The sequence below is a fragment of the Archocentrus centrarchus genome, chromosome 2, assembly GCF_007364275.1.
Source record: "Archocentrus centrarchus isolate MPI-CPG fArcCen1 chromosome 2, fArcCen1, whole genome shotgun sequence".
Classification (NCBI taxonomy): Eukaryota; Metazoa; Chordata; class Actinopteri; order Cichliformes; family Cichlidae; genus Archocentrus; species Archocentrus centrarchus.
Window position 1 is genome coordinate 5582869 of NC_044347.1, and position 19148 is coordinate 5602016.

Below are 19148 nucleotides of genomic sequence, written 5' to 3' on the forward strand. Positions count from 1 at the left end.
GCTGTCGCTTTTTATTTCGTCCGGTTGTTTTTTGTTTTCTCATCCCCATGTTTTGCTCTGGGTTTTGGACTGTTATTCAGCTTGTGCCATTGCTTTTCTTTGTTCTGTTCCTTTTGCTTATTGTTTTTTGCCCTCGTGCTCTACCCTTGCTCCAGTGCTTCCTTGTGTTTTTGGGTTTGTTCCTGACTTTGTTTGCTCCCTGTCTGTTTTTGTTTCGGGCCCTCCTTCCTGGTCCCCCGCCTCCCGCCCTGGTCTGGTTTTGTTTCTTGTTTTGGCCGTCGGGAGCCGGCCTTTGAGGGGGGGGTACTGTCATGTCCTGGGCCGTTGGCCCAGCGTTTTGTGTTAGTTTATTTCCTGAGTGTGTCCTCCCAGTAGGTTGATGTCTTGTGTTTCCTAGTGTTGTGATATGTCTGCGTCTCTGTCCTGAGTCTGTGCCTGTTCCCCGTGTTTAGTCAGTATGTTCCTTGGTTTGTCACTTCCTGTTTATTTTGACAGTCTGGTTTTCCTGTGCTTTGTGTTCAGCTTTGCTTCCCCTGTGTAATTAGTTTCATTTGCCTCACCTGTTGTTCCCTGCTGTTTCCTCTTGCCCTGATTACCCAGTGTGTATTTAAGCCCTCAGTTTCCATGTGTTCCTTGTCGCGTCGTTGATGTTGTGTGCCCGTGTGTTCCCGTGCTCCCTGTGGTTCCCCTTCGTCTCCCTTCTGAACGGTTTTTGTATTGTTTTTCCCTACATTAATAAATGCCTTTGAGTTATGCCCATCTCCGGAGTCCTGCATGTTTGTCCTTCCTCGTCCGTTTCCTCCCCGGCCATGACACTCAGAGACACAAATATATGCACCCACTGTTCAGGCAACCATACTGAAAACTATATGCATGCAGTTTGGTCTTGTACACCTGTTCAGAGGTTCTGGCAGAGGATATGTGAGGAATTATCCACATGTTTTAATTGCGATATTCCAACATCACCAAAACTGTGCATTCTAGGTGATTTAAGTGAATTAAACATGGAAACAAATATATCACACATAGTTCTTACTACCTTATGCATCGCTAAGAAAACTATCCTCATGAATTGGAAATCAAAAAATGATTTATGCATTACTCACTATAAGAATCTACTTTTAGACCACATTAGTTTGGAAAGAATGTCTGCCACCTCTAAAAATCAACTGGCAAAATTTGAATCTCTCTGGTCCCCACTGATCAGCTCCATCACATGATGGGGGTGACGAGCTGTGGTCTAGTTTCACGGCGCACCCGGTAGGTGGCTGGGGGTGGGCCGGGGGGGCCTGGGTGTCTGATGGCTCTGGCCTGGAGGCGGTGGCTACCGTTTTGTGGTTTCTGTGTCCGGGCCCTGGTTGTTGGTGGTGGGGACTTGGATGGTGCTCTTATGGTCGTGGGGTGTGGGGCTCGGGGTCCCGTGGTGGCGGTGCTGGCCCCGTCCGGGTGGCCGGCTTCCTCTGTGGTGGACGGGGTGCGGGGGTCGGGGCCCTGGTGCCCGGTGTTGCCCGTTTCCTGGCTGGGCCCCTCCCTGCGCTGGAGGGGTCTGTGCCCCCTTGGGCGCGCCGCCATGTGGGGTGAGTTGGCTGTGTCGGGGTGTCTGGCTGGCATTCCGGGATTCTGGGTGCCCTCCCCCATGGGGTGGTGGGGCGCTCAGGTGAGGGAGCAGCAGTTGCCCCACACGGGGCCGGTTGGTTCTAACTCAGGACCACTGTGTGCGTGTGTGTGTATGTGTGAGTATGTGTGTGTCTGTGTGTGTGTGTGCGTGTGTGTGCATGCGTGTGTATGTGTGCGTACGTGCGTGTGTGTGTGTGTGCGATATTTGTTGTCCTTTGTATGCATGTGGGGTGTGTGTTGTGTCCTGTTCGCAGTGGGGGCAGTGGGTGCCGGCCTGGAGTACGGTGGCGTCCTGGGGGTGCGGTCACTTCAGGCCCTGGACCTGCCTTCCCTGGGCTGCGGGGGGGTGTAGGGAACTGGGGTGCCTAGTGAGCCAGTAGCTAGCTGGCTCTCTTCCTCCGGGGGGTAGTCCTCTGCCTCCCGGTCATATTTATCCGGGCCCCTCCCCTCCTCCCACTCAGTTTAACATCACATTAAGCACACATAGGTTCTCGGGGGAGGGGGGCTCATGCTGCAGTGAGTAGGGCCATCACCTCGGCTCTGCTCGCTGTGCTGCGTGATGTCCCACTCCTCCTTTTTTTTAATTGCATTATACAGCTCACAACACATCATAGTACATATAGGGCCTTGGGGGGCAGGTGTGTCACACAGTGGTTAGTGGGTGGCACTGCTGAGGTGGCCCCACTTGTCTGTTCACTGCTGCCTGCACCTCAATTTTATTTACATTTTAGACATTGAGGGCCTTGGGGGGACGGTGTGGATGGGCGCTGTTACTCAGTGCTCATATTACATCTGTCCCTCCAATTTTAAAAGCACTGTAGTTTTCACACAGCCATACACATTCTTCTCAGTACATACACTCACATCACCCCCCCCAACACGCTGAGTGGGAGGAGGGGGCGGGCGGGCCTTCTCACACCCCAGTTCCATGCACCCCGCCTGGGATGGGGACTGGCTCATTGTTCGGGGCTGGGTTGGCTGCTTCCCTGGGTTGCCGCTGGCTTGGTGCTGGTACCCGCTCTCCCACATTAGGTGTCCATGTATGTTACATGTGCGTATGCATGAGTGTGTGACTGGTGCATGCGAATGTGCGTGCGTGTGTATGTGCGTGTGTGTACATGAGGGAACGACTGGTACGTGTGTGTGTGTGTATGTGGGTGTGAGTGTGAGTGTGTATACATGAGTGTGTGACTGGTGCATGCGAATGTGCGTGCGTGTGTATGTGCGTGTGTGTACATGAGGGAATGACTGGTACGTGTGTGTGTGTGTGTACGTGCGTGCTTGTGAGAGTGTTTGTGTGTGGACAGCTGGGCCTGGGTTGGTGGCTTGCCAAGCCTTGGCACCTGTGGGACACGGAGGGTGGGAGTTACCCCTCCCTACCGCTCCACGCTGCTCCCCACTGGTCGTCACTGCCGCCCCTGGGGTGTGGGTGCCCGTGGGTCCCGGGGTGTGTGGCCGGATGTCTCGGCATGGTCTTTGGCCTGCTCCCTTGGCGGCCGTGGCCTGGGGGTGGCTTGGGCCTCTTTGGCGCGTGGGGGGGCTCTGCCGGGTGTCGGGCTGCTCTCGGGCGCTTGGGGCCTCGGGGGCCGCATGCCTGGCTCGTGCTGGGGGTGCCGGCCTGCCGGGGGGGGTGGGCTGCCCGTCGCCTCTGGCTCTCTGGACTCTAGCCCCTGGATTGTGGGGGTTCCGTCTGTTAGCCTCCCTCCTTCCTCTTATGTGGAGTGTACGCGGTTGCCATTGGGATGTGTGGCCCCAAGTCTTCTGAGCTCCTGTGCTGTGGATGGCCTGGGTCCCCTGGGTCCTTCCCTATCTGCCTCTGGATCGCGGGGGGCATGGTTGCAGTTTCTCGCCCTCATTATCGAATACATTGCATGACAAAGGCGCATACACACACATTACTACAAACAATAAACTTGTGTGTGTGTATGTGTGTATATGTAGGTGCATATGGGTGTGTGTATGGATGTGTGTGTGTGTGTGTGTGTGTGTGTGTGAGTATATCAACCCCTTTTATTTATTTATTTTTTCTCTCTATCTCCTTTCTCCCCCCCCCCCCCCCCCCCCCCCCCCCCCCCCTTTTCTCCCCCCCACCTCTTGTTCTTGCCCCTTCCTTGTTGCCTGTCAGACTTGGCATGAATAACTAAATAAAAAGATAAATAAATAAAAATAAAATTGCAAACATTAACAAGAAGAGCCTATAGGAAACATATAGAGCTGTTCTTGTCAAAGCAAATATGTTTGGTACATCAGTGCATTCGGATCATCATTCCGATTGTGAAAGATGCCAGACATGACAGGCTAAAAAAAAAAAAAAAAAAAAAAAAAGTTGGCTGCTGTCTCTCCTTCTTTCTCAGGTTTCTATCATTTTTTTTTATGTATTTTTCTTTTGTAATGAATGCTCCTTCCCTTGCCAAGAGCCAGTCAGACTAGTAAGCTGATCACAGTTGCTGTCCAGGGGAGATACGTCTGAGTATCACTAGCTGCAGGCAAAGTCTGAGTCAGTGATGGATGGACTGTTGGAATGCTGGATGATGAAGGGGGTATTGCTTTGTTGTGTCTTTTGGAAAAGAATGATCTATCGTATTAACAGGAGCTTAGACCTGTGCAGAAAGGGGAGCGAATACATATGTATATATCCGTTTACTGCAACAGGAACAGGAAAATCTAGAAGGAGAAAGCCAGAAAATGAGGGAGGGACAGAAGGCAGGAGGACAAGGTGACGTCCTTCTTCTGGGAAGGCAGCACATTGGAGCATGTACCTTCTCTATCTCCCTTCTCTCCCCCTGTCCTCTGCTGTCTGTTGTTTTCCTCCCTGCTCCCATTTATTCCATGCCACACAGACCCCACCCAAACCCACATTTCTCCCCCATCTCCTCCCTTTCTTCCCTTGTTCAAGGCTCAAGTCACACACCCAGGTGAAACAATAGCCAGTGACTGTATTCCCATGCACCGCTCAGAGACTAGTGCCCTCAGGTATGGAATTCTATCACTCAACAATAAACAGGTGGATCAACCCAAATACACTTCGGAGGAGATTGACAAAGGCATGAGATTCTCTCTGAGATTAGAGCCCCCCAGCCCCAAGGGCAGAGAAAAGAAGGCAGCATGATGGGTTGGGGAAGGAGGAGACTGGGACTTAAAAAATATATAGCTGCAGTGTTTGAAGAGCACCAACCATAATGTGCCCCGGCTAGTGTTTGCCACTCTATTTCACTGATGTCCACTCCCCCAAGGAGGATGGAGGGCAATATGCTATCAGCCTAATAGAGTGGGGGAGGATACTTCATGAGGCTGACAAGCACTGCTTTTATTTCAGCCCTGCAGTTCAATTTCTATGAATATGATAACGGGCATGTCCCAAGCATGAACACACTCCTTTCTGTCCAGTTCTGGGCAGTCCTACCACAGATCAATCTCTTTAAGTGCTCTGGGGTCTCCTCTGGAATGTCATTTGTCATTGGGGAGCAGAAATGACACCTGTTTAAAACAGAACCCATCACCTCCCATTTAAAAAACTAGATATGGAGGTTTAGGGCAAGCCACCATTTATTTTTAAGGATTAAAACAAAATCTGAAATTCAAAAAAAAAAAAAAAAAAAAAAGAACTAAACCCAAGGCACAAGGACCAGAACATACCACAATAAAACAGGAAGCTGAAATACAGACCAGGACTAAAATTGACTCATAGAGGGTAAACATTAACCACAAAAAATAACCCAAAACCAAAACATAAGCCAGGAATCAAACTAGGAACCTTACCTTACCCGCTTATCCGGGGCCGGGTCGCGGGGGCAGAAGCCTAAGCAGAGAAGCCCAGGCTTCCCTCTCCCCAGCCACCTCCTCCAGCTCATCCGGAGGGACCCCAAGGCGTTCCCAGGCCAGCCGAGATACATAATCTCTCCAGCGTGTCCTGGGTCTACCACGGGGCCTCTTCCCAGTGGGACATGCCCGGAACACCTCACCCAGGAGGCGGCCAGGAGGCATCCTAATCAGATGCCCGAGCCACCTCAACTGGCTCCTTTCGATGTGGAGGAGCAGCGGCTCTACTCTGAGCCCCTCCCGGATAGCCGCACTCCTCACCTTATCTCTAAGGGAGAGGCCAGCCACCCTTCGAAGGAAACTCATTTCTGCCGCTTGTATTCGCGATCTTATTCTTTCGGTCACTACCCAAAGCTCGTGACCATAGGTGAGGGTAGGAACGTAGATCGACCGGTAAATCGAGAGCTTCGCTTTTACGCTAAGCTCCCTCTTCACCACGACGGACCGGTGCAGCGTCCGCATCACTGCAGAAGCAGCCCCGATCCGCCTGTCGATCTCCCGTTCCCTTTTCCCATCACTCGTGAACAAGACCCCGAGATACTTAAACTCCTCCACTTGAGGCAAGAACTCGTTCCTGAGCCGGAGATGGCACTCCACCCTTTTCCGGCTGAGGACCATGGCCTCAGACTTAGAGGTGCTGATTCTCATGCCAGCCGCTTCACACTCGGCTGCGAACCGTTCCACTGCGAGCTGGAGGCCCCCCCCTGATGAAGCCAACAGAACCGCATCATCTTCAAAAAGCAGAGATGAGACTCTGAGGCCACCAAGGAAGAAGCCTTCCGCCACCTGGCTACGCCTAGAAATTCTGTCCATAAGAATTATGAACAGAATCAGTGACAAAGGGCAGCCCTGACGGAGTCCAACACCCACAGGAAACAAATCCGACTTATTACCGGCTATACTGACCAAGCTCTCACTGTGGTTGTACAAGGACTGAATGGCCCGCAACAATGGGCCAGACACCCCATACTCCCGCAGAACCTCCCAAAGAACACCCCGAGGAACACGGTCGAATGCCTTCTCCAAGTCCACAAAGCACATGTAGACTGGTTGGGCAAACTCCCACGCACACTCGAATATCCTTGAGAGGATAAAGAGCTGGTCCAGCGTTCCACGACCAGGACGAAAACCGCATTGTTCCTCCTGAATCCGAGGTTTGACTAACGGACGCACCCTCCTTTCCAGCACCCTGGCATAGACCTTACCGGGGAGGCTGAGTAGTGTGATCCCCCGAAAGTTGGAGCACACCCTCCGGTCTCCCTTCTTAAAGATGGGGACCACCACCCCGGTCTGCCAATCCAATGGCACTGCCCCAGATCTCCACGCGATGTTGCAGAGGCGTGTCAACCAAGACAGCCCTACAACATCCATAGCCTTCAGGAACTCAGGGCGAATCTCGTCCACCCCAGGGGCTCTGCCACCAAGGAGTTGTTTAACTACCTCAGCGACCTCACCCCCGGTGATGGTCAAGTCATCCCCCTCATCCCCAGACTCTGCTTCCACTACAGAAGGCATGTCAGTGGGATTCAGAAGGTCCTCGAAGTATTCCTTCCACCGTCCGACTATAGCTCCAGTTGAAGTCAGCAGCACCCCCCCCCCCCCCCCCCCCCGCACTATAAACAGTGTGAGTGAAGCACTGCTTTCCCCTCCTGAGTCGCCTGATGGTTTGCCAGAATCGCTTCGATGCCGTCCGAAAGTCTTTTTCCATAGCCTCACCGAACTCCTCCCACACCCGAGTTTTTGCTTTGGCCACTACCCGAGCTGCATTCCGCTTGGCCTGTCGATACCTGTCAGCTGCCTCCGGAGTCCCACAGGCTAACCAAGCCTGATAGGACTCTTTCTTCAGCTTGATGGCTCCCTTCACCTCCGGTGACCACCATCTGGTTCGGGGGTTACCACCACGACAGGCACCAACCACCTTGCAGCCACAGCTCTGAGCAGCAGCCTCAACAATGGAGGTGCGGAACATGGTCCATTCGGACTCAATGTCCTCAGCCTCCCTTGGAATGCTGTCGAAGTTCTGCCGGAGGTGGGAGTTGAAGATCTCCCGGACTGGGGCTTCTGCCAGGCGTTCCCAGCGCACCCTCACAATACGTTTAGGTGTGCCAGGTCTGTCCAGCATCTTCCCCCGCCACCTGATCCAACTCACTACCAGGTGGTGATCAGTTGACAGCTCAGCTCCTCTCTTCACCCGAGTGTCCAGAACATACGGCCGCAGATCTGATGATACGATTACAAAATCGATCATCGACCTGCGACCTAGGGTGTCCTGGTGCCATGTGCACTTTTGGACATCCTTGTGTTCGAAGACGGTGTTTGTTATGGACAAACTGTGGTTTGCACAGAAGTCCAATAACAAAACACCATTCGGGTTCAGATCGGGCAGGCCGTTCCTCCCAATCACGCCCCTCCAGGTCTCACTGTCATTGCCCACGTGAGCGTTGAAGTCTCCCAGCAAGACTATGGAGTCACCAGATAGAGCACTCTCCAGCACCCCACCCAGGAACTCCAAAAAGGGTGGGTACCCTGAACTGTCATTCGGCGCATAAGCGCAAACAACAGTCAGGACCCGTTCCCCAGCTCGAAGGCGCAGGGAAACTACCCTCTCTTCCACCGGTGAAAACTCCGACGTACAGGCAGCAAGCCGGGGGGATACACCACAGCACCACACACACACCCGGTGAGTGCCGACGCTTCTCTGGCTGATGAACTCAACATCTTCTTTGCGCGCTTTGAGTCGGGAAGCCGACTAGCCCGCTGCGCTCCCGGCCGGAGGGGCGGAGACACTCACTGTGACGGAGCGCGACGTGAGGAGGGCGTTTAGATGTGTAAACACTAGGAAAGCGGCTGGACCAGACGGTATTAGTGGACGTGTCCTTAAGACCTGCGCTGACCAGCTGGCACCTGTGTTTACACTGATATTCAACCTCTCACTGAAACTGTGTGTGATTCCCACCTGCTTTAAAAAGTCCATCATAGTCCCTGTCCCAAAGAAACCACACCCCAGCAGCCCCAATGACTTCAGGCCCATAGCACTCACCTCTGTGGTGATGAAGTGTTTTGAGAGACTCATCAAGACATTCATCACCTCCTCACTGCCCACCACCCTCGACCCACTACAGTTTGCATACCGGCCAGACAGATCCACAGATGACGCCATATCCTTCCTCCTCCACAAGACCCTTTCACACATAGACACTGGTAAGGGGAACTATGTGAGAGTGCTGTTTGTAGATTACAGCTCAGCATTCAACACCATAGTTCCCTCCAGGCTGGTCTCTAAGCTGCTGGACCTGGGCCTGGGCCCATCCCTGTGCAGGTGGGTTCACAGCTTCCTGACCAGCAGACCACAGGTGGTACGAGTGGGTCACCTCACCTCATCCTCCCTCACCCTCAACACTGGATCCCCCCAAGGCTGTGTGCTCAGCCCTCTGCTGTACTCACTGTACACCCATGACTGCGAGGCCACGTCAGAGTCCAACGTCATCATCAAGTTTGCTGACGACACTGCTGTTGTGGGACTAATCTCTCACAATGAGGAGACAGCCTACAGGAGAGAGGTCTCCCGCCTGGAGAACTGGTGCCAGGAGAACCACCTCCTGCTCAACGTCAGCAAAACGAAGGAACTGATTGTGGACTTCAGCAGGAAGCAGCAGAGGGACTACCATCCACTTGTCATCAGTGGTACTGAGGTGGAAAGAGTGGACACTTTCAAATACCTGGGAGTGACCATCTCACAGGACCTGTCCTGGACTCATCACATAAACATCACTGTGAAGAAGGCCAGACAGCGTCTCTACCTCCTCAGGTGGCTGAGAGACTTCAAGCTCCCACTCAAGGTGCTCAGGAACTTTTACACCTGCACCATCGAGAGCATCATGCGTGGGAGCATCACCACCTGGATGGGAAACTGCACCAAGCAGGATTTCATGGCCCTAAAAAGGGTGGTTCGTTCAGCTGAACGGACCATCAGAACCACCCTCCCCAACCTGCAGGACATTTACACCAAGCAGTGCAGGCTGAGGGCCATGAAGATCCTAAAACAGCCCAGCCACCCCGGACACTCTCTCTTCTCCCTGCTCCCATCAGGCCGGCGTTACCGCTGCCTGAGGGCTAAGACTGAAAGGTTGAAGAAGAGTTTTTACCCACAAGCCATCCGTCTGCTCAACTCTGAGCCCTAACTGGACCATTATTGCACAATGTAAATATTATAATTTATAAAAGTGTGTATAGTGTATAGTATATAGAGTATAGTGTATAGTGTGAATTACTTTTTTTTAATTTTTATTCTTCTTATTTATATGTGTGTGTATATATGGTTGCAGGTACAAAATACATTTCACTGTGCATTGTACTGTGTATAACTGTGCATGTGACAAATAAACACTATCTTAATCTTAATCTTAATCTTACAAGAATACCCACCCCAGCTCGCCGCCTCTCACCGAGGGCAACTCCAGACTGGAACAGAGTCCAGCCCTTCTCCAGGAGACTGGTTCCAGAGCCCAGGCCATGCGTTGAGGTGAGCCCAACTATATCTAGCTGGTATCTCTCAACCTCACGCACTAGCTCAGGCTCCTTCCCCACCAGAGAGGTGACATTCCATGTCCCAATAGCCAGTTTCGATAGCCGGGGATCGGTCCGCCAGGGCCTCCGCCCTCGGCCACCGCCCGACACACACTGCACCCGACCCCTAAGACACCTCCTGCGGGTGGTGGGCCTGCAGGAGGGCGGGCCCATGTAACCTCTTCGGGCTGCGCCTGGCCAAGCACCACGGGCTAATGCCTGGCCACCAGACGCTCTCCCTCGAGCTCCCTCCCCAGGCCTGGCTCCAGGGTGGGGCCCCGGTAACCCTGTCCCGGGCAGGGTAAACTGTTCCCTTGTTTTTTCACTCATAAGGGTCTTCTGAACCGCTCTTTGTCTGGACCCTCACCCAGGACCAGTTTGCCATGGGAGACCCTACCAGGGGGACAAGCCCCCAGACAACATAGCTCCTGGGATCACTGGGACACACAAACCCCTCCACCACGATAAGGTGGCGATTCACGGAGGAGCATACATTTCCTAATCCATCAATTTCTATTTAAACTAATAAATAGGTACAATTTAAAAGCAAATGAAATAAAGAAAAATATTTTTGCATACAAAGTTCCTCATACTGCAGATCCAAAAGCACATGTGCAGGTTATGTCTGAGGTTATGTTCAGGAAGTTAATTTACACTGCTTGTTTTTGCAATGTCATTCTTTCAATCATTACTCAAAGCTCAGGACCACAGGTAGGGATGTAGATCAACCGGTAAATTGACAGCTTCACTTTAACACTCAGCTCCCTCTTTACCACGACAGATTGGTCTTATCCTTATGAAGGTTTTCTTAGTGAGTTTAAAAAGACCTTAGCCCATCCCGTGTCTAAGGGAAGTGCAGCTCGGAAACTGCTTAGGCTTAAAAAGGGGACAAAGAGTGTGACCGAGTTCGTAATTGAATTCCATACTATAGCTGCTGAAACCTGTTGGCCGGATAATGCATTACAGGGGGTTGTCTATCAGGCCTTAAATGAAAAAAATGAAGAATCAGCTTATAGTTCGGGATGAAACAAGATCATTTGAGGCTCTAGTATCTTTAGCGCTTAAAATAGATAATCAGCTTGGAGGGTGGAGTTTTTCAAAGGACTCAGTTTCCTGAAACCTCTAATTGAAGAGAACGTCTTCTGTAAAGCACCATTAGTCTCCTCAAGACTTTCCCCTGTGTTATTTGATACAATGCTGAGTTTGGAAGTTTGCTCACTTACGAAGAAAGAAACAGTCCAGAAAAACATGTTACGTATAAGTTATAAACTGATTTGCATATCACTGAGTGAAATAAATATGTGATCCTCTACAACCCACAGATTGTAATTGACTGATTGAAGACTGATTGATTGAGTGCAATCAACACTACAAAAGGCTGAAATGGGCTACAAGACCATCAGCAAGACCTTTGGTGAGAAGGCGCAAATGTTGGTGTAACTATTCAGATATGGAAGAAATATAAAATGACTATCAATCACACTCAATCTGAAGAAAGGTGGTGGATCTGCCCAAAACTACACAGGAAGAGCTTGTTGATGATCTGAAGGCAGCTGGGATTACAATCACATAAAACACAACTGGTAATACACTGCACTGTAAATAGATCAATGAACAAGTTTTAACAAGTTTAGCAGGGGATCAAATAATTATTCCCCCAACTGTAGATCAATTACCTCTGTCTATTAGGTCTGAAAAAATTGAAAGTTGAATGTGCAATCAAATAAGGAAGAAGGCAGCATTTTTAAAACCCACAGAAGTTACTAGTACAAATCATGGACAGTGCACCACTTGGAATAAGTAGAAACTTTCCCTGGTAAAACACAATTTTATTTTCAAAGAAAAACACAAAGTTCAGATGAGTAGAAATTGTTGAATAATTAAAAGTAAATACCTCTTATTTAAACAAGCTACCTAATTCTTACCTTAGAGTATTGAGACATTCCAGACACTTCTGTCCCAAAGACAGGAGCTTCACAGCTGAATCCCTCAGGTCATTGTTACTCAGGTCCAGCTCTTTTAAAAAAGAGGACTTGGAGCTAAGAACTGTGGAGAGATCATCACAGCTTCTCTCTGTGAGGTTACAACCACTCATTCTGAAAACACAGTAATGTCAAGTGTGAACATTTTAATCAATTTATAAAGATGGCGATATATTTAAAAGATAACTCACAGAGCTTTGTTGGAGGCTTTGACTACTGGCAGCAGCGACTGCAGAGCCTCCTCTGAAGCAGAGTATTTCTTCAGGTCAAACACATCCAGATCTTCTTCTGATGACAGTAAGATGAAGACCAGAGCTGACCACTGAGCAGGAGACAGTTTATCTGTGGAGAGACTTCCTGATCTCAGGGACTGTTGGATCTCCTCCACTAGAGAACGATCATGCAGTTCATTCAGACAGTGGAACAGGTTGATGCTTTTCTCTGCAGACAGATTCTCATTGAGCTTCTCCTTGATGTACTGGACTGTTTCCTGATTGGTCTGTGAGCTACTTCCTGTCTGTGTCAGAAGACCTCGTAGGAGACTCTGATTGGTCTGCAGTGAAAGACCCAGGAGGAAGCGGAGGAACAAGTCCAGGTGTCCATTTGGACTCTGTAAGGCCTTGTTCACAGCACTCTGGTAGAGGTGTTGCTCTGTCTGGGAGGATGTTTGTTGTTCTTCCAGCAGATTGACTCCAGAGTTGATGAAGGTCAGATGGACATGAAGAGCAGCCAGAAACTCCTGAACACTCAGATGGATGAAGCAGAACACCTTGTCCTGGTACAGCCCGCTCTCCTCTTTAAAGATCTGTGTCAACACTCCTGAGTACACTGAGGCTGCTCTGATATCGATGCCACACTCTGTCAGGTCTGATTCATAGAAGATCAGGTTTCCTTTCTGCAGCTCCTCAAAAGCCAGTTTTCCCAGAGACTCAATCATCTTCCTGCTCTCTGGACTCCAGTGTGGATCTGTCTCAGCTCCTCCATCATACTTGACCTTCTTCACTTTGGCCTGAACCACCAGGAAGTGGATGTACATTTCAGTCAGGGTCTTGGGCAGCTTTCTCACTTTTGTGGTTTTCAGCATGTTGTCAAGAACTGTAGCAGTGATCCAGCAGAAGACTGGGATGTGGCACATGATGTGGAGGCTTCGTGATGTCTTGATGTGGGAGATGATCCTACTGGCCTGCTTCTTATCCCTGAATCTCGTCCTGAAGTACTCCTCCTTCTGTGAGTCAGTGAACCCTCTGACCTCTGTCACCATGTCAACACAGTTAGGAGGGATCTGATTGGCTGCTGCAGGTCGTGTGGTTATCCAGAGGCGAGCAGAGGGAAGCAGCTTTCCCCTGATGAGGTTTGTCAGCAACACATCCACTGAGGTGGACTTTCTAGGGTCAGTCAGGATTGTAGTTTTGTGGAAGTCCAGAGGAAATCGACACTCATCCAGACCATCAAAGATGAACACAACCTGGAAGTCTTCAAAGCTGCAGATTCCTGCTTCTTTGGTTTCAGTAAAGAAGTGATGAACAAGTTCCACCAAGCTGAACTTTTCATCTTTCAGCACATTCAGCTCTCTGAAAGTGAATGGAAACATGAACTGGATGTCCTGGTTGGCTTTGTCTTCAGCCCAGTCCAGAGTGAACTTCTGTGTTAAGACTGTTTTTCCAAAGCCAGCCCCTCCCATTGTCAGCACTCTTCTGATTGGTTCATCTCTTCCAGACGACCCTTTAAAGATGTCTTCTTGTCTGATTGTTGTTTCTGGTCTGTGTCGTTTCCTGGATGCTGTTTCAATCTGTCTGACCTCATGTTCATCATTGACCTCTGCAGTCCCTCCCTCTGTGATGTAGAGCTCTGTGTAGATCTGATTCAGAAGGGTTGGGTTTCCTGCTTTAGCGATCCCCTCAAACACACACTGCAACTTCTTCTTCAGAGCAGATTTAAGTTCTTGTTGACACATATCACATGCTGATAACAGAAGAAAAAAATGGACACATAGAGATATAAGATTTCATGGCTATTCTGGTTGGTTTATTCAATGTCAGATTTGCCTTTTGTTGTCCATGTATCCATTTATTTTGTACCACTAATCTGGGTCCAAGTTATGGGGCCAGACTAATCAGAGATGTTCAGACATTCCACCACCACCTGTTCAAGCTGTTTTGAGGGACATCAAAGCATTCCCAGATGCAATTTCTCTATTATATCTCCATTGACACCACATGAGTTATACTTCTGTGTTGAATCTATGTAGAGGCTATTATATAGCATTTGTACAGGGTCCATACCATTGCCAGCATATATACTGTACTGTGCAAAAGTGCAAAAGTCACTCGAAAATAAATAGAAGTAAATGATAGTTATGGGCCAGTCACAGTAGTTGCTGGCTGCATCAACACAATGTGTAGTTACATTTCTAGGGAGGTGCACATAAGTTATGGCTTAAGTTACAACATAGGGTTTCAGAAAGGTTTGCAGTTGTTGTAATGTACCTAGAACATAGATTCAAGACAGACATAAATTTTACTTAAGACCAAGCCTTAGAGATGACCAAGTCTTCTTTTTCATTCCCTCAAGAAGGCATGTCAGTGGCACTGAGTAGCATCCATGAAGTATGCAAACTTCCACCCAACTATGTCCTCAGTTGAAGTCACCTCATCCCCACTTTAAACAGCATAAGCACAGCACTGCTAACCCCCTCCTTAGTTAAATGATGGTTTTTCAGCATTTCTTCAAGGCTGACCAAAAGTCTTGCTTCATGGCCTCACCCACATCAAAGCTTTTGCCTCAGCCACTTCCAGACCCAGACTCTTGGCCTGTCTGCATCTGTCCCGAACCAGAGTGTCTGGTCTGGGATGGTCGCTGTATGTTTAGGTACACCAGACCTGTCCAGCATCCATCCCTGCCACCTGATCAAATTCACCTCTATGAGGTGATCAGACATATAGTCACAGGTCTGCTGATGTAATTACAAAATCAACCTGCAATGTAGGGTGTTCTGGTGGTAAGTACACTTATGAACACCCCTCTGTCTCTTACAGATAAGATTACAGGCCTGTAAAGGCCTGTAATCTTATCTGTAAGACCTGTCCAATCTTTCCTTTCAGGCACACCCCATCAGGTCTCACTGTTAGAAGTCCTCTAACAGGACAATGAAGTCCCCAACTGGGGCACGATCCAGCACACCAGTAAAGGATTCCAAGAAGATCAGGTCCACTGTTGGTGTGTGAGTGCAAGCAACAGTCAGGATCCATTCCCCAACCCAAAGATGAAAGGAAACAACCTTTTTGTTCATCAGAGTAAACCTCAGTGTACACACACCTAAAAGTCAAAGAGGCCAACTCAAGAGTGGACCAGACAAAAGACAAGTCTTGCACTTACAATAATACAATTATCCTCTCGCAGCTCAAGGAAACTATGCAATGATGTCATCATTACAGAAATATTTGTTCTTACCTAACTGAGCAGATGGCCCGGAGGGCAAACCCAGCTGACAGAAAAGTGTAGGATCTATGGTTTGAAGACGACGCATCATTATCCTGGAGGCTTCATCTCCTTTTTTCTTCACAGTGTCAATGAAGCAGCGTGCTTTATCTGCTCTGGTTGGGTTGTCCTGCAGTATCCACTCTTTCTCCAATTCATTCAAAACTTTGTCTGGTACAAGGGCATCAAGGAGCTGTTTAAGGATTTCTTCATTCACCCTTTCCACAAACTCTGTCCGCATTTTGGCAACCTCTGTGGAAAGAAGTGAAATAAACTGAAATGAAGATTTCAGTTTTTTCTTTAAAATAAATAGTTGAGTGTTTCTGAAATAAGAAGTTTGGAAACAAATCAGACTAATTAGATCACTTCAGCCAACATAGATTTAATAGTTAATTCAATACAATTAGCCCATTCAAACCTCCAAAGTAGTACCCCATGCAGTCAGCAAAGGCTGTCCACTTTCAAAGCCAACAAGAAACTGCACTGTTGGATCTCCATTTTCAAAGGTTAGAACAAACTTTTATGCTGCTCATATTCATCACTATTTTTAACAGATGAACTACGTCAGTGTTACAGGAGTTTATCAAAGTAAACACTGCACCAGAACCAGTTTTTAACTGATGTAGTTTGTGGCTAAACAATAAATAACAACAGGAAGTGTTTCCCAGTTCTTTCTGAGAACAGAAAGTCGGCAGGTAAAAATCATTTAAATAATTTGGCAACCATATTATACATTTTGTGCTGAAAGAATTAACTGCAGTGAAATCATGCATATGTGAACATCTGGAACTGTGTGTGTATGTTTGTTTGTTTTTATAAATAAATGTGTTTATCTGTTTATACCAGGTTACAGGTATAAACAGATGGTTACAGGTTACACACTACCAGGTAATGTGCAGAAATTCGTGGTGCATTTTTTTTACTCAGTGACAATAAAAGAATCTTGAGTTTCCATTTTAGTGTTTGCTGTGTGTTGGAAAATGATCTGAGTAGAAAAATTATTTAAATTTTACCAAAAACATACTGGATATAATGACAGTAATAAGGTGTATGAAATAATCTACTGTTTGATATTTCTGTACAGTGAGTGCAGAGGGCTGTAATATTATATCTGGAAAAATCCTGTTTGTGCTTTAATGTTTATTTGTTTTACTAATATCTTGTCAAACATCCTGCTGATCTCCTACCTGCTGAAGGAGCTGCTTGGTTCGGTGAATCCATCAGCCCGGCTTTACAGCCTTCCCCAGCTTTACTGTAGCATAAAACACCAGAGAGGGATACCCAGGTGTCTTATTGATATTTTTTTTAAGTAGTGTTAATACTTCATTTTTCATTTAGAAACAACACATGCTGCTGGTACAGCACCACCAATTATTAGACCTAATACATTAAAAAAGAATGAAACAGAATAAAATGCATCTAACATCATGAAACATTAGCTAATGTGTCAGCACAAAGCAGACAGGCAGTAATTTGTAGGGCTGAAGCTTCTGCAGCCTGTATAACACAGCCACCCGTTCACTCTGGGAAATCATGTGGATGTCACAGCTTGTCTGTCACCACCATGGTGTGCCAGTCCAGAGGCACATCCCCAGATCTCCCAACCCAGTTTCATGCCAAAGCGTGTAATAGAGCCGCCTATCCATCATTTCCATTTCACACTTTTCTTTTCATAGGTGTGACGTGGACATGGAAATGGAAGTTGGTGTAACTTGCAGTACCACCAGGGTGTGATATTTAGTTTACAGCCAACAAGCTGGATGGCTCACATGTAAATCTGGCCTCTGTTCACCTTTGTGCCGCCTTTTCTTGTTGTTTCTACCACCTTTCAGCAGAAATGTGGTAGAAAGTAGTTGGCTGAAATTCACAGAAACAGCTGTTCTGACAGATTTAATGACCTGTTTTTAAGTCTTGATCCGGCTAATTCAGCAGCAGCTTTTGAACTTGCATATTTATGTAAGCTTTGCTTCTGAACTTTGTGCTTTTGTGTAATAAAGCTGTAATTAAGTCATCAAACATCGCTCATGGCCGCAAATGCAAAGTCTTTTATGAAAAGAAGTATTTTCTCTGCCTTTGAGACAAAAAGAATCAGGATATAAAACAAGCATTAAATAGCATGCACTAAATAATTAAAATAAGAAACAAAATGAAACTTACAGTTTAATTAAACCCCGAAGAAGAAGAAGAAGCCTCTGCACTCTGTGTGGGAAAATGAAAGACTGAAGCACGAGAGCTGCTCCTCTGAATGAAAGACTCCTCCTCTGGAGGCAGGACAGGTAAGGTCCAGGAAGCTGGAAAATTTTCATATGTGAGTGACCTCACAAAACAAAGAACGGAAACCACACATCCATAAAAAAACAAGTCCAAACACTACCTGAGTGATGATCACAACATGACTAAACTGAGGAAAATTAACAGTTCAGGGAATCTTTGCACTTGCAATTATAAAAGTTTTCTGTACTTAGAAAAAATAAGCATAAATTATTAAATGAAAGCGGGCAGCACGGTAAGAAGCAAGAAGGTCCTGGGTTTGAATCCACCATGTGGCCTCTCTGTGTGGAGTTTGCGTGTTCTCCTCGTGTCTGTGTGGGATTCCTCCCACAGTCCACATCAGTCCACCCTCAGAAGCCTTTATTACAGCACTGTGGGCAGTAGCGTGCACCTCAGTGACCAACAAGAAAACATCTCACCGCTGTGTTTGCCAGCAAGGTTTTCTCCACCAAGAGTCATGTTTTGCTTACTTCACTCAGTGACATACAAACTGTTATGCAAATATTTTCCTGTCACAGTGCGCTGTGCGGCTGGAGCAGGTAGACCCCAAAATGCAGGACACACAGGCAAAACTGAACTGAAAGGGTGTTTAGAGAGGATCGACCAAAGAACAGAGCTGTACTGGGAAGGACGGGTGCCAGGACTAAATACAACAAACCAGCAAAGTGACACACAATAACAGGATCATAGACGACAACACAACAACAAACAGAAGAAAACTGAGGGCTTAAATATACATCAGGTTATTAGGGCACAACAGATGGAACAAATGAGACTAATAGCACAGGGGAAGCAAAACTAAACACAAAGTACAGAGAACACAAGACTGTCAAAATAAAACAGGAAGTAACCTAACAAGGTACACGCAGACTTAACACGGAGCACCGGAACACAGAGGAAACTGAACCAGGACCAAGGCACGAGAAAACAGACACAAGAACACAGACGCAGGGGAGACAGGGCCAAAGGGAACTAGAAAACCACAACTGATAACAAAGCCAGAACTAAGATGAACAATGAAAACCAACACAAACTAGGAAATAACAAAACTCAGTGGAAACAGAACTAAACACAAAACGCTGGGCACACGGCCCAGGACCACGACACAAATAACTTTGATGTGCTTTTTTCTGGGTTTTTGGTTGATATTCGGTCTCACACCATTAACATGAAACTACCATAAAAATTAGAGACTCTCCTTCATTCCTGTATAAGAGAGCAGAGTCGCACCCTCAGCTGTGCACCTGTGACCAAGATCCCACAGCTGCTGTATGAATGAGGCTGCTGCTTGCAGTTACTAAAGACTGTATGTTTGCATTCCCGCACACACCCTGATCCTGGGGTCAGAGTGCATCCTGGCGCTCTACAGAACACTTCTGTCTTTCACAGTATTTTCAGTTTCCATTTGACTACAAC

The 19148-nt window shown here is 47.9% G+C and overlaps 1 protein-coding gene across 1 annotated transcript in view; it reads right to left on the reverse strand.

Annotated features, from left to right (window-relative positions):
* The window catches only part of LOC115798365 (NLR family CARD domain-containing protein 3-like), a 91363-nt gene extending 74677 nt beyond the window's left edge, over window positions 1–16686 (reverse strand). The window contains exons 1-4 of the mRNA XM_030755203.1: window positions 16649–16686; window positions 15435–15713; window positions 14674–14676; window positions 12176–13946 (exon numbers count right to left, since the gene is read on the reverse strand). Of these exons, the coding sequence (XP_030611063.1) occupies window positions 12176–13946; window positions 14674–14676; window positions 15435–15713; window positions 16649–16682 (2087 nt within the window). The 5' untranslated portion in view covers window positions 16683–16686. The remainder of the gene's footprint in view (window positions 1–12175; window positions 13947–14673; window positions 14677–15434; window positions 15714–16648) is intronic.
* Window positions 16687–19148: the final 2462 nt, after the last annotated feature.